The sequence below is a fragment of the Agelaius phoeniceus genome, chromosome Z (assembly GCF_051311805.1).
Source record: "Agelaius phoeniceus isolate bAgePho1 chromosome Z, bAgePho1.hap1, whole genome shotgun sequence".
Lineage (NCBI taxonomy): Eukaryota > Metazoa > Chordata > Aves > Passeriformes > Icteridae > Agelaius > Agelaius phoeniceus.
In genome coordinates this window covers 20,913,279-20,926,607 of record NC_135303.1, presented here as the reverse complement: position 1 = coordinate 20,926,607, position 13,329 = coordinate 20,913,279, and the positions used below count along the sequence as shown (strand labels likewise).

Genomic DNA, 13,329 nt, shown 5'->3' with positions numbered 1-13,329 from the left:
TTGTTGTTGTATTTGCTTTTACCTTGTTTGACCACAAAGATAGTACTTGATGTGCAAAAAAAAAAAAAAAAATTAATTGGTCCATATGCAGCAAAAGTATTCCCCTTTGCCACTTCAGGCAGTCACTGTCTAGTGGTTACAAGGAAATTGGAAATTACATCTAATAATTCTTGCATTCTGTGGCCCTTTGTGGAAATGTATTTGCACAAAGCAAATATGTAGACAAAATATTACTATTGTAAACAAGATCAATTTGCCTGCAAAGTAATGTGCAGGTATGCCATTCAGGAACACTAAAACAAGTGCTCCTGGAAATCTCCTGGATGAACCCTCCCCTAAATTAACTTTGTTCTGGCTAATATTTACTGAAAAAAAACTGATTACTGTTTTAAATGTTCACATTGTCACTGTGGAAAGTTTAAGAGATTTGATACTTGTTAATGTTGCTTATATTGCAACAAAATAAATATTTAATGCAATTCTTATCTTTGTACTTAAAATAATGTGTAGTTTAAAGATGTAGGCTCAAAAATAAAATGTCAAACCCCCCCAAAAAATCTGCTTATTGTAATTTAGATTTCATAAATGAGTATTATGATGTTCCTACCTGGTTAGATTTTTTTAGAAGGAAAGTTACAATTTGAATATTCACAACTTGGCCATCAGAAACCTGAAAATAAGAGTGTAAAGCAATTTGTCAATGAAATAAATGCCGTCAGCAACAGTCATTAACATGCATACTGTTCAGTTCCGCATTAGCTGCTCCAGATGTAATTGATTAAGCTGGTATTGGCAAGTTAGTGACTAACTTTTAGTAGTAGTCTGAACGTAGTCAGTTTAAATTAGTTTGAAAACTTTCTGAAAATTAGAAAACTTTTCCCTTCCAAAGGAAAAAAAAAAAAAGGAAAAAAAGGAAAAGGCCTAAAATGTAAAATAGAATCACAACACTAATTAAGCCTGTGTTTTGTTTCATCGGCTTTTTGTTGAATACAAAGCACGTTGAAGTGCTAATTATTATTAACAAATCAGAGAACACAGATAATTAATGACTGTAGTGGTTCAGAATAATAACCCCTGTTCAGGCATCCACTCAGAAAAAACAGAAAAAGGAAAGAGGAAAGGTAAGGGGAAGGGTTCAGAAAGGAAAGGTTTGGAAAGGAAAGGAAAGGTTCAGAAAGGAAATGAAAGGTTCAGAAAAGAAAGGAAAAATGAAAGGAAAAAGGAAAGGGAAGGAAAGGGACAGTTCCAGGAAGGGAAGGTTCCGGGAAGGTTCTGGGAAGGTTCCAGGAAAGTTCAGAGAAGAGAAAGTTCCGGGAAGGGAAAGTTCTGGGAAGGTTCAGGGAAGGGAAGGTTCAGGGAAGGGAAGGTTCAGGGAAGGTTCAGGGAAGGTTCAGGGAAGGTTCAGGGAAGGTTCAGGGAAGGTTCAGGGAAGGGAAGGTTCAGGGAAGGGAAGGTTCAGGGAAGGGAAGGGAAGGTTCAGGGAAGGGAAGGGAAGGGAAGGGAAGGGAAGGGAAGGGAAGGGAAGGGAAGGGAAGGGAAGGGAAGGGAAGGGAAGGGAAGGGAAGGGAAGGGAAGGGAAGGGAAGGGAAGGGAAGGGAAGGGAAGGGAAGGGAAGGGAAGGACTTGCATGATATTGTCCCTCTGCCTGAAGTCCAATATTTGCTCCATAGGTAGATAAATATATTTTGATAAATGTATTTTTTGGTCTCCTTGTTGCTGAGTTTTAAAATATTAAATTCACCAGTGTTCACTGGAGTCTAACTATGAAGTCCTCGATTGAGGACTATTCTGAGAGTGTTAATTGAGAATGACACAATACCATTTTACCAAGTTTTTTTAAGCACTGATATTCATAGAATATAGACTCGCATATTCATACACAAACACACATTAGATATGTGTACACACATATATACATATATCTAAAGACCTTTCAAATGTATGTATATTTATAGACAAGTGCACACACACACACACACACACACACATGTGTATATATATATATATTTATTTATGCTGTCTTTCTCTGTACTTCTGAATATCTGCACGGCCAGGTTCCACCTGTATAACAATTGTGAAGATTATTATTAATATTGAGATTATTGCATTAAAGAGAGTGCATAAGTTGTCAGAAATACTTTGAAACAGTCAACTTTCTTGTCCAGGGTGCTACTGAACAAGAGGCTCAAACTCAATTGAGTATAAATGTCATATTAGCAGTGGAGCTAACGAGCCCTCATCTGCTTTGTATCTGTTTCTTGTGCTTGGATTTGCTCCTGTCTGAATAAGATACGTGGGCCAGCTGATGCTTTGTCTGCATTTAGACATAAATTTTAATAAGGGAGAGTTCACACTGTAGCACTCTCTCTGCTTGTAGCAGTAATAAGGGTCTCCCCTTGTTGGGGTTTGACACTGGCTAGAAGCTAGGGACCAACAAAAAAACATTCACTCATCCTCCTCTAGTTGAGCAGAGGAGGGGGAAAGAAAAACCAAAAGGCTCATGGGGTGAGATAAGGATTAGGAGAAAACACTTTAAGGACAAAATCGACTCAAAACTAATAGGTATAAAGAAAAATGTATTAAAATAATAAAAGGATAATGAGAGCTAAAATAAACCATTAGAATGCCTCCCCCCCACCTCCCCAGCCCTACTTTCCTTCCCACTGATAGTGGAGGGAGACAAAACATGGGGGTTTAGTCAGTTTGTCACTTCTAGAATCTTTCTTCAGTTCACCTAAGGAGAAGAGTCTCCTCATAGGGTCCTTTCCATGGACTTCTCCAACATGGTTCTAATATTTAGGAGTAGCAGTCCTCTCCAACTGGCTGTAATGTGAGTGTCTCCCATGGGCAAAATAGTCTTCTTTAAGTACATGGCGTGGGTCATTTTAGTTCATGGGGTGTAGTTTCTTAAGGATGATTTGTTGTAAGTTTTTAAGGATGAGTTTGGAAGCAAGGGTTCTCCTTCTCTATCTTCTCTCTGAGTTTCCTACTAGAATACAGCTTTTCAGCATCCATGCGCTCCAGATCCATGCGCTCCAGTGTGAACACCTTTTCCCAAAGGCAGCGAGTGGGTCTCTGCATCCATGCATGCACTTCATGAATTACAGGGAAACAATTTGTTGTATTAGTCCTCATCATGGCTTGTAGAAGAATCTCAGCTCCGATGACCAGAGCATCTCCTGCCTCCTGCTTCTTCCCTCCTTACCAAAAAATCAAGTAATGCAAAACTAACACACTCCTTGACAATACCCAGGGTTCACAATTTCATCAGACTTGTAAGAAGCTAGTATGTTTCGGGGCATTTAGGTAGGAACTGGACAACAAGGCCTAAAGTAACCAGGTGAAATAACTATGATATTATCACATGCAAACTCACATGCAAATATAGAATGATTAAAACTACCAGAATTCCTTAGCAAATAGACCAAAATGTTAAAGGACATAAAAACATGTTTACTTTAAGTATGTTTTAGCCTTCCTGTTCCCCACAGTATTTTGGCTTTTAGAGAATCACTTTAGAGCAGTATAGCAGAGTTTGACAGAGTAATTTTTTTAAAGATAAATATCTTTCAATTTTTAATTTATTATTCCCTTTAATCTCAGAGAAACAGTAGGGCACAATTGAAAACATTCAGCTGTTTTCAATATGTCCCAAAATTTAAGAATCCTGTCATTCAAAACTGTGTAACTCCTGTTAACACCAAAACACTGATTGTTTCAGCATCATTTGTCCAAAGCCAGTTTATAAAATTAATTGATCTCTCCTTTGCATACCAGAGATCTAATGGTAACTCTGCCTTCATATTACAGAAGAATGTGACACTTCAAATTACAGAAGAATAGAAGAGTTCTTAACATTTTTACCACAGAGCTATGTTGGAATCACAATAAAGCATACAAAGACACACTTGAAACACTCAACAGATGCATTGTTCTGTTGCACTTTTTAATTTGAGCTTTACATCTTGACTAAATTTTTTTTGGACATTTTTGACACAGATTTACCCTGCGTTGAAAAAATGGATTTACAATGGGGATTAACTTGGCCTATTACACTAACATCCCTATGTCTTCATCTGTATCAAGATGTTTTTAAGCTTTTTTTTTAAACTAAATGAAGAATTGCTCCTATAAATACCATTCTGACAGGAAGCACAGAGAAGAGTAAGGAAAAAAAGGAGAGAGAACTAAGTACAGGCAACAAAACTCCTTGATAGCTTTTATTCTATGATCACAGAGCACCATTTCCAGTTAATGCTACTGACACAACACAAGACTTTATTATTCGATACAAACAACACATATTGAGCATCTATGGGACACTAGATAACACCTATTAGAGAAGGATGATCTTCATAACTCACATGTTGGTTTACCACTTCATTTTATTAACTCTCATTTATTAGACAGTAGTAGTGCTTTGCACTATAACAACAGCTAACTTCTTCAGGGCTGACTGTGTTACAGATTTTCCAATGCTAGTCTTTTGGGGATTCTTCTGAAGAAAGGATTGCACATATGATTTGTTTATGCATTGAAAAGTAGACAGAAACAACAGATAAAAATGAGGGGCTGCTTGGTTTTCTGTGCATGCAGCCCTCTGTACAAAGCTGACTAAGCCTCACCTGTTCCCTTCCCTGAAAGCATAGGAAAGTAAAAAATTCATCACTGACCTTGAGGTCAGAGGGACTGGGAGGGGGCGCAGAACTTGCATGCTGACCCTCATCTCCCCTTTGACAGCATGGGACTAGCATAAGTAATTACCTGATCACTACCCACTCATGGTCGGTCTATCTGGGGCCTCTGCTATGGTTTAGAGCTGCACAAATCATCATTCTTGTGAAGAATGAGAGGGATGTGACCAGAGCATCAAGAGGGGCTGGAGAATTCCTAGTCCTGAGTCTTACAAATGCTGCCTTTATGTTCTGATCTGTAGAAGGAGAATATTCTTCTAGTCAGTATTTTGTTTGTTTGTTTGTTTGTTTGACATGTTTGTAATACTTACAAGTGCTTGGGATATACTTCCTAATGCCCAAGGAACTGAGACAGAGTAAAGGCTTGTAGCACCTTAAAGAATGTTCCTGACAGATTGCTAGCTTGCTTCCAAGGCTCCACCTTACCATAGTTACTCTGCCCACTACTCTGCTTCTCTGAGAAGCAGAATATTAATTTTAAAATTCTTGTTCTGACCTGCAGGACCTTCAGTGGTCCAGCTCCTGCACACAAGCACAAGATCTTTTCCCCAGCTGCACTGCAGATTGCAGTCCACTCATCATCATCTACTGCTGGCTCTAATACCAACATACCAAAGAACTTCCCCTTTTTTTTTGCATTACACATCTCGAATGCTTTGCTGATTTGTAGCCCGTTGACTCAGGACAAGATTTTTTACACACAAATGCCACTTGGGACACTGCAGTATGTACCAGCCCATTGCTGATAGAGTTATGTTCTGATTATGCTGTTATGACTTTGTTTTTCAGATACTTTACTGTATATTAAAACAATGTCCATGAAGCCTCAAGATACAATACAGAGAAAAATGCATCAAAACCTCTCTGTGCTTTTTAAAAGGAAATACTACCATCAGAGACATGTATTTTTAAATTCTTTTAACAAGTAGTTTTATCCACTTTTAATAGTGGTTAAATCAAATCACAACGCACCTTTTAGCACTGATGAACTGCTCAGCAAGAAGGCACTTGCTCAGTAATATGATTTTTAGGGGAACAAAAAGTGCTATCAGAAAGCATATTTCAAGTTAATTGAACAGAACAGTAATGACTTAAATGTCACACAGTAGATAAAATGAGGAGTGCCTAGTTTTAGCAGTGATATATTTGATTTGTCTGTTTTATGTTGTGTTCCATTTGAAACAGCACATTTAGAGAGCATTAAGTTTTCTATGCATATAGAGGTGCATGCATACATTAATATTGTGTGCATAGCTTAGCTGTGCGAACCAATGTATTAAAAATATGTACTTTCATATATTCTGAATAATGGGGCATATACATCCAACTTAAGACTGCCTTGTATTCAGCTGGCACAGGCAGTAAAAACCTGTCTCCTTTAATGCTTTTCTTAAAACTTACTCACTCTTTGAGATAAGAGGGCTCAAGAGAGTAACTTCACAGGTCAGGTCATGTTTGTACCAGTAGTGGTGTTTGGCAGTATCGCATGGGGAAGTTTTCTTTACCTCACTGCTGCAAAGGTCCACTCAGCTCATATACATCCATCCAAAAATGCATTTTTCCATAGTGATTAGAACAACTTTGGCCTTGTCTTTGTGTGAAATACAAATTCAAACAACACTAGAATTAAAATACTAGAGCTCTGAAATTGTGATTGCTAGAGTTCAAGCTGACTAATTCTTGTTTCAGTTAATTAAACAGTTCTGCTCACTTCTAATTTTGATTATTTTTCGTAAAATGCCACCAATTTGTATCAGAGATGATATCTTATGCCAAAGAGTTCCAGATTAAGAATTTTCTTTAAAACACTTTCGAGACTCTTACCTCCACAAGTAAACATGCCTCAAATCAGTTGGTCTCCAAATGCATCTCATCTCTTACCATCTCTGCAATAAGATTGATAGCTTTTTGTTGTAACTTTGCCTTTTAAAGAGCTTATTGATTTTCTTTAGTATTCTGCATGCAAGAAACACATGGAGTAGAACAAATGCCTTTAGAATTTGTTATTTTCTTGACATGCAACATTTGCCATTAATGTGACCAAATAAGCATTAATAAATTGGGAGGCCAAAGACCTACTTGTTGACTAAAATTAAATGGTTTGAATAGGTCAGAATCATCTTGCCTTTGGCAGTATAATCTCTAGTATCAGAGACTATTTTCTTTGCAATCTATTTGTTCTACTGTTTTAGAAATGTGATTTTGAGTGTTTTTTGGTGTTTTTTTTAGCCGCAACATAATTCAAAGGAAGAATTAAAAATGTCAGAATTAGAGAGTTTGTAACTTCCTGATAGTTGTTGAGACTTCACTACATTAGCTTTTCCTAGGGATTTGTGTGTGGAGCAAGATTTAGATTCACTGTGAGCAGCCCTGCAGAGATCCTTCTTTCAAGGTTCTGGTGGACAAAAAGCTGGACATGAGCCTACCAGTTGCATGTGGAGCATAGAAAGACAACCATGTCCCAAGCTGCATACTAACCAGCCTGGTCAGCAGATGGAAGGAGGAGGAGGATTGAAGGATGAGGAGGTCTGTTCTGACCTCCTGAGACCTCCACCTGGGGTTTTATGTCCAGCTCTGGGGTCCTCAGCACAAGAAAGGCAGGAACCTCCTGGAGTGAGTCCAGATGAGGTCTGCAAAGGTCATCACAGGACTGGAGCACCTGTGCAAAAGAGACATGCTGAGAAAGTTGGCAACCATCAGTCTAGAGAAGAAAAAGCTCCTGGGAGACCTTAGAGCCCTTTAACCTAAAGATGGCGTTTTAAGAGCAATAATGAATTTTTACACAGGCAGTTAGTGACAGGACCAGGACAAGAAGTTTTAAACTGAAAGTGGAGGGATTTAGATTAGATGTTAAGAAGTTCCTTACTGTGAGGGTGGTGAGGGAAACTGGATGGACACTCCAACCCTGGAAGGCTAGGCTGGACAGGACTCTAAGCAACCTGCTCTGATGAAAGGTGTCCCTGACATGGTACAGGCTTGGAATGAGATTATCCATACAGATCCTTCCAGCTCAAACCATCCTGTGATTCTATGAATTACCCTCCTAGGTTCCTCAGGAGGCAGATAAAGCTTGACAAAATACGAACAGACGTTAAGTATTTTCTACAGAAATACTATTTATCTATTTAAGTAGAATGCTCCTATTTGTTTCTAACTCATGCATAAGGGACCACAGCGACGCATTTAAAACCGCACGATTTTCGACAAAACTGTTGAGCAACGCGACTGTTCCCCATGGCTGTTTTGGGACGGACTATCCAGGTGTATCCCTTTCGGACAGATCCAGGTAGTGCGCAGCACTGAGTATTCTGCAAGGAGAACACCTATTTCCCTCGGGCCAAGCGACTCTGCCTCGTTCCTCGGAGAGCCTCCCTTGGGTACCGCTAACCGCAGCCACGACCGCGTACAGGCCCACCCACCCTTCCGCCCTCACGCCGCACCATTGCGCATGCGCAGCGCCGGCACGGGAGAGGGCGACGTGACCTCGGCGCATGCGCACTCCCTGCTTCCCCCCACTCCTCCGCCGGGCTCCGTTCACGCTGCCCCCGTGTCAGACCTCTCTCCGCTCCGCCCGCTCCTCTCCCGGTGCTCCAGCGGTGCCGTGCCTCACGCGGGGGGTCGGGAGTTGGAGAAATTCCGCGCTCGGGGCGACCTCCCGCGTCACGTGGTTGGGGTCGCGGCGGTGCCCTGCCCGGAACAGGCTGGCCCCGCGACGCCTGACAGGGCTGTCGCCAAGGGGCCCGCGGGCCGTGCGCCGTGGCAGGCGTCTCTACGTTCTCCGCTTCTCTCTGGCCGGCGGGGGTGGAGCGGTGAGGCCGGGACTGTCCGTCGCGGCGCCGTCTCAGCGCTCTGGAGCCTCGCCCGCGCAGGCAGCTGGTCGGACAGCTCTGGCGGGCCTTGTGCGCGGCGGGATCCCGGTGTGACCTCGGGGTGCACTGGCCGGGAGCGGCGAGCGGGCGGATTTATGTGCCGGGAGTGGGGCCGAGCTGGACGGCAGCGGCGGCTGGCGGCGCCGAGGCGGGCACCATGGTGAGCGGGGCGGCTGGGTCCGCTCGCCTCCCTTGAATTGGGGCTAAGCTGTTGCAGGCCCCGGTCCCTGACTGTTGGGACAGCTCGGGGGTTTGAGTGCGTCGGGGGCAGGGAGGCAGCGGAGTGACACCATCGAGCGTTGCAGTTGGCGCTCGTGAACAGAACACCGAGGCGTCTGCGGCCTTCCGCGGTCTAATGCTGATACGGTTCCACTGCCCAGTGGTTGTTTCCCTCTCTGCTGCTTTTCCGTTGGGAAGTAGAGTGAGCCATTGCACTTAGTGCTCTGTAATGGGGTTAGGATGTGTCTGTATAAATACACAAGATTCTTTTCCCTCTATAACTACCTGACAGAGGTCGTAGTGGGGTGGGGGCTGGTCTCTTCTACCCTGCCTGCAGTGAGATGCAGGGAAATGGCCTCAAGCTAAGAGATTGGAAATACAAATTTCTACACATACTAGTAAAAAGAAAATTCATTGTTTGAGTGGTCAGGCATTGGAATAAGTTGCCCAACGAGGTGGTGGAGTCACGATCCATGGAAGTGTTTTAGAAACGTTTGAACCTGGTGCTCGGTGATGTGTTTTAGAGGTTCAGGGATTACAGTGGCAGTGCTGGGTTGACATTTGGTCTTGATGATCCTAAGTTCTTTTCAGGCATTTGATTCTATGAGTATAACTATCTTGTCGGGTCTTCTTAAATCCTCTGTAAACAGAGCGTGTATGTGATCTTCAATATATCCAGAAACCTTTGCCAGGTGCTTTGTTGTTCATTGCCACAAGTTCACTCTTTGTGCCCTGGATCATGTCACAGCAGCCATGTGTACTATGGCAGCACATGAGTGTTGTAGAATCACAGTACAGTTGGGGCTGGAGAGGATCTCATGAAAAGAGTCCCACCTCAAATTGCTTTTTTGCAGCAAGTATTTCAGCACAGCTACAATTTATTGGGCTAAATGTAGTGCACAATAAATGACCTTGTAACACAGTAGAATGAAGTTTGGTCTAATTCCTACTAACGATGTAGCCTTGTTGGATATATGGTGCTTCAATAGAGCAGGCTAAGTATTTAATGAATACTAAATTATATAAAGATATATCTTTATAGAGGTATGCTGAATTTTGTATTTAGGTCTTAGCATTTAAAACACTGGAATTGATTTACTTAGCCTTGAATGTATTTATATTTAAGATACAAGGAACAGAGTCTGCAGGTATAAAAATGCATTTTGTATGTGCCATTAATATATTGCTCTTCCATATGACTATATGAATGTAAGTGTCAATATGTCATTTTAGCTATGGCACCAGTGTTTGTTCATTGATCTAAGTCTTAAGAAATGTACTTTACAAGTATATTTTTGATAAAATTTGCCTTTTAGCTGTTCTCCTACTTAGAAGTTTAATCATGTTGTTCCACTAAAGTAGTTTTTATAGTGTAAATTCTTGTATATGAAAGAAATTGTATTTTTTTCTCATGAAGTCTTTTCCTTTTTTCTTTTTTTTTTTCTCTTTTCTGCAGGGGTTAGAATACTTATTCAAAAGGTCTTGAGATGCTCCTCTCATTTGTAGGAGTCCATGAGTGCTGTGGTCTAGTATGGGAAGCTACATTTGGAAAATTGCAAGCAAAAAAGTTTTTCCTTTCAGTGTAGGTCCTTATTTAAAGTAATTGAGTGCTTGCTTGTGTTGCCTAATGGGGTTGAAAGATCAGGTCCAGTTTTCTTTACTGTGTGCTTGCAGTGTGGGCAAATAATCTTTGTGTGTAATTCCATGACATAAGCGAAGGCAAAAGATGGTAGTCTACTTCTGTGCTGTTTGGAAGCTGTATTTTCCAGTTCCAAAGCAACAGGAGAATGAAACATAGATCAGTTTCTTTTGTACCAAGAGCTTAGAAATCAGGTTATAAACATCAACACCTGCCAGGCTGGGACTGTCAGGACTCTTCTGTGCAGTTGCAATGCCAGTTAGGCCATGACTTCAAGCTCTGCGCAAGTGTCTTAACACTTTGTAAGACCATGGTGTTTTAGACTGTTCAGAAGAGGCATTAAAGTCTTCTCACTTTTCATACTTGGAATAATTCCTGTAATGACAGAGCCTGTTCTTTAAAAAGCCAATCTTTTAGAGATGGGAACAGTAGTTTCTGCTTGTCTTATTTGTGGAAATACTGGGCAAACTAAATTTTGAAAATCTTGGAAAAGTAATAATGGAGTATAACCTTCTTTTCCCTCTGTAGTACATAATTTCTCTGAACTAGTTTTAGTTGTAATTTAATAATATATTCTGTATATATTGGTGTTCACTGCAACAGGTATTCTGTATTGCTTCTTCAGTAATAATGATAAATTTGCATTTTTATAAATGCCCTTGTTCTGTCCATAAGATTTCTGTAGAATAACGTGGTTTGCCTAATGACCACTAGTTCTGTAATCTTGTACTTAGAGAGCCTCAGTGTAAATGAAAAATGTAAAGCCTCAGAGTGGTAAATGAAGCAAGACTGTCAGGTAAAATGCTGTTCACTGACTAAAACTGTTTGGTTTCAAACAAATCACCTTGTTTCAAAGGGAGTCGCGCACATCTGAGTCCTTCCACGCAGCAGTTTATGGTTCTTCTTTGTCTCTGTGGAAAGACACTGGTCAAGACAGAAGTTACCTTTGGGTATGAAAGACTCTGTGAGGGTGAGCAGTTAGGTGATATTATTGAACACCTTGTATATTCTTTATGCCCCTTTAAGCAACTTTTTTGTAAACGGTGGTAGGTGTGTGAAAATTCTAATTCAGGGAAGCCTTGGTCATAAGAATAGAAAAAACAGTAAAAATCTGATTTTTTTTTTTAAAGAGTTCTCTTAGCGTAGATTTCTTTTCCAAAATTAGCTGTATGAATGTCTGATTTCTACAAACCGTAGGATTTGAACTGCCTCAGGATGCTGATTATCGTAATGACTAAAGGTATTCTGTGAAAGTAGTCATTTTCACAGGAAGCATTCACTTTAAGATGTTGTACAGCAAGCTCACTTTTCTTGGCCATCCTATATAATATTTTCTACTATTTAGGAAACAATTTTAAATTGCATTTATGTTTCAGGAGAACACTATTTTGCTTTTGCAAGCTGGAGCTTTAGCATGGACAGAAGGAGAAAAATTTTCATATGAAGAAAAAATTATATGGGGAAGTCTCATTTACAGGAAAAGCAGTAATGTGTCAGCTATTAAATGGTATTTCAAAGCGGATTTATCTTCCAGACTTCACAAATACCATCGCACTTTTAAAATTGCAGGAGATAGGAATATTTGTTATATTCTCTTAAAAATCTTGGTGGCCACTACTATTACAATACCTTTTCAGTTTCTTACTTGAAAAATCTTACTTGAAAAGTCATATTAGTGTGTTTGTGTGCTACCATTGAAAGATATTATTATGCCCTGTATTAACATCTGTAGGGTACTCAAGTACAGTTGTGTTAAAATCTTGTTTTTACAAGACTTGCCACTTCAGAAAGTAAGTAGTGGGCATTAAATTTCTGAAGGTGAAATTGTGAATGGAATTCTACCAGCTGTTTTTCAGTCGTGCAGTTGTATTCCTACTGCAGTCCTGGTGCATACAGCAGTTGGCTTCAGCTCAAGGCCCTCATCTTGTAATGGAGGAAATGGTTACTGTATGAGAACAAGTAGTTTTAAAGTCCTGTGTAAAGCTGATATTTGAATTATTTGTAATAGGTAGATAAGTGGTAAAAGGAAGAAAAGACGGAAACCATGCCTTTTTACTACAGGTAAGGAGGAATAACCTTGGGCAAGGTCAAAATAAGGAGACTGGAGTGGTGTCTTTGCATAATACAATCAACCTTGTCTGTCTTTTTATTTCATGTTCTATAAATCAAGTAATGATGAAAAGAAAAATGTTCTTTAGGCAGAAGTACTTTTAAAAATTTGTTGTGGTTTTTTTTCTTACTGTGAGGTAGCTGTTGGTTTTTTTTAAGTACACTTACTGTGTAGATAAGAATATTGTAACTTTATCTTAATTGCTTATTCTTAGTTTTTGTCCTTCAGACTAATCAGCAAGTCTGTCTCCAGGTATGTACTATAAAAGACTGTGAAAACCAAAGTCCAGGTTATACTTTATTCAACCTTACACTTTTGCATTTTCGGCCTGCCATTTCTTTCCTACCAATTTTAAGAAATTTGTCAAGCTTCACATTAGTGTAACTGCTGAAACTATTCTTGTGGACTACTTAATGTGTTCTCTGCTGTGTTTCATTTAAAGCTTTTACGTAAAGTGTGTTATGTTACTCAAACAAAGGTGGGAATGCCATGGTTACTGGAGGGTCAGGAAGTGAACATAGTCCTCAGGACTTCTGATCAAGTGAACATAGACCTCAAGATCTTCTCCATCAAAGATCTTCCTCTATGGCAGAAAGACAGACTGCAGTTTATTGGACTGTGTTGTTGCTGCATGGCTGTACCATTTCAGTCTTGTTTGAGACCTTGTCAGGAGGTTGCTTGCCAGCCTGTGTTTTGCAGAAAAACTGACTTACATAGTCAGCTTTGGTCCCTATGCTTCCCAATATTAGAGAGATTGACAAAAATGTCTTGATCAGCAGAATGCAGACCTCTCTCTCT

The 13,329-nt window shown here is 40.3% G+C and overlaps 1 protein-coding gene and 1 long non-coding RNA gene across 6 annotated transcripts in view; one reads left to right on the top strand and one right to left on the bottom strand.

Moving 5' to 3' along the window:
* The window catches only part of LOC129132447 (uncharacterized), a 78,062-nt gene extending 69,690 nt beyond the window's left edge, over positions 1-8,372 (bottom strand). Inside the window, exon 1 of the long non-coding RNA XR_013180088.1 lies at positions 8,251-8,372. This is a non-coding gene — a long non-coding RNA (uncharacterized LOC129132447). The remainder of the gene's footprint in view (positions 1-8,250) is intronic.
* A 223-nt stretch (positions 8,373-8,595) lies between these two features.
* The window catches only part of TMEM161B (transmembrane protein 161B), a 36,869-nt gene continuing 32,135 nt past the window's right edge, over positions 8,596-13,329 (top strand). For 2 of the 5 annotated variants that reach the window (XM_054651518.2, XM_077171889.1), the window contains exon 1: positions 8,596-8,723. In XM_054651518.2, coding sequence (XP_054507493.1) covers positions 8,721-8,723 — 3 coding nt within the window. In that variant the 5' untranslated portion in view covers positions 8,596-8,720. Of the gene's footprint in view, positions 8,724-8,836; positions 8,985-10,238; positions 10,365-13,329 lie in introns of those variants that run through there. The other 3 variants (XM_054651514.2, XM_077171887.1, XM_077171886.1) reach the window with 3 other exon arrangements.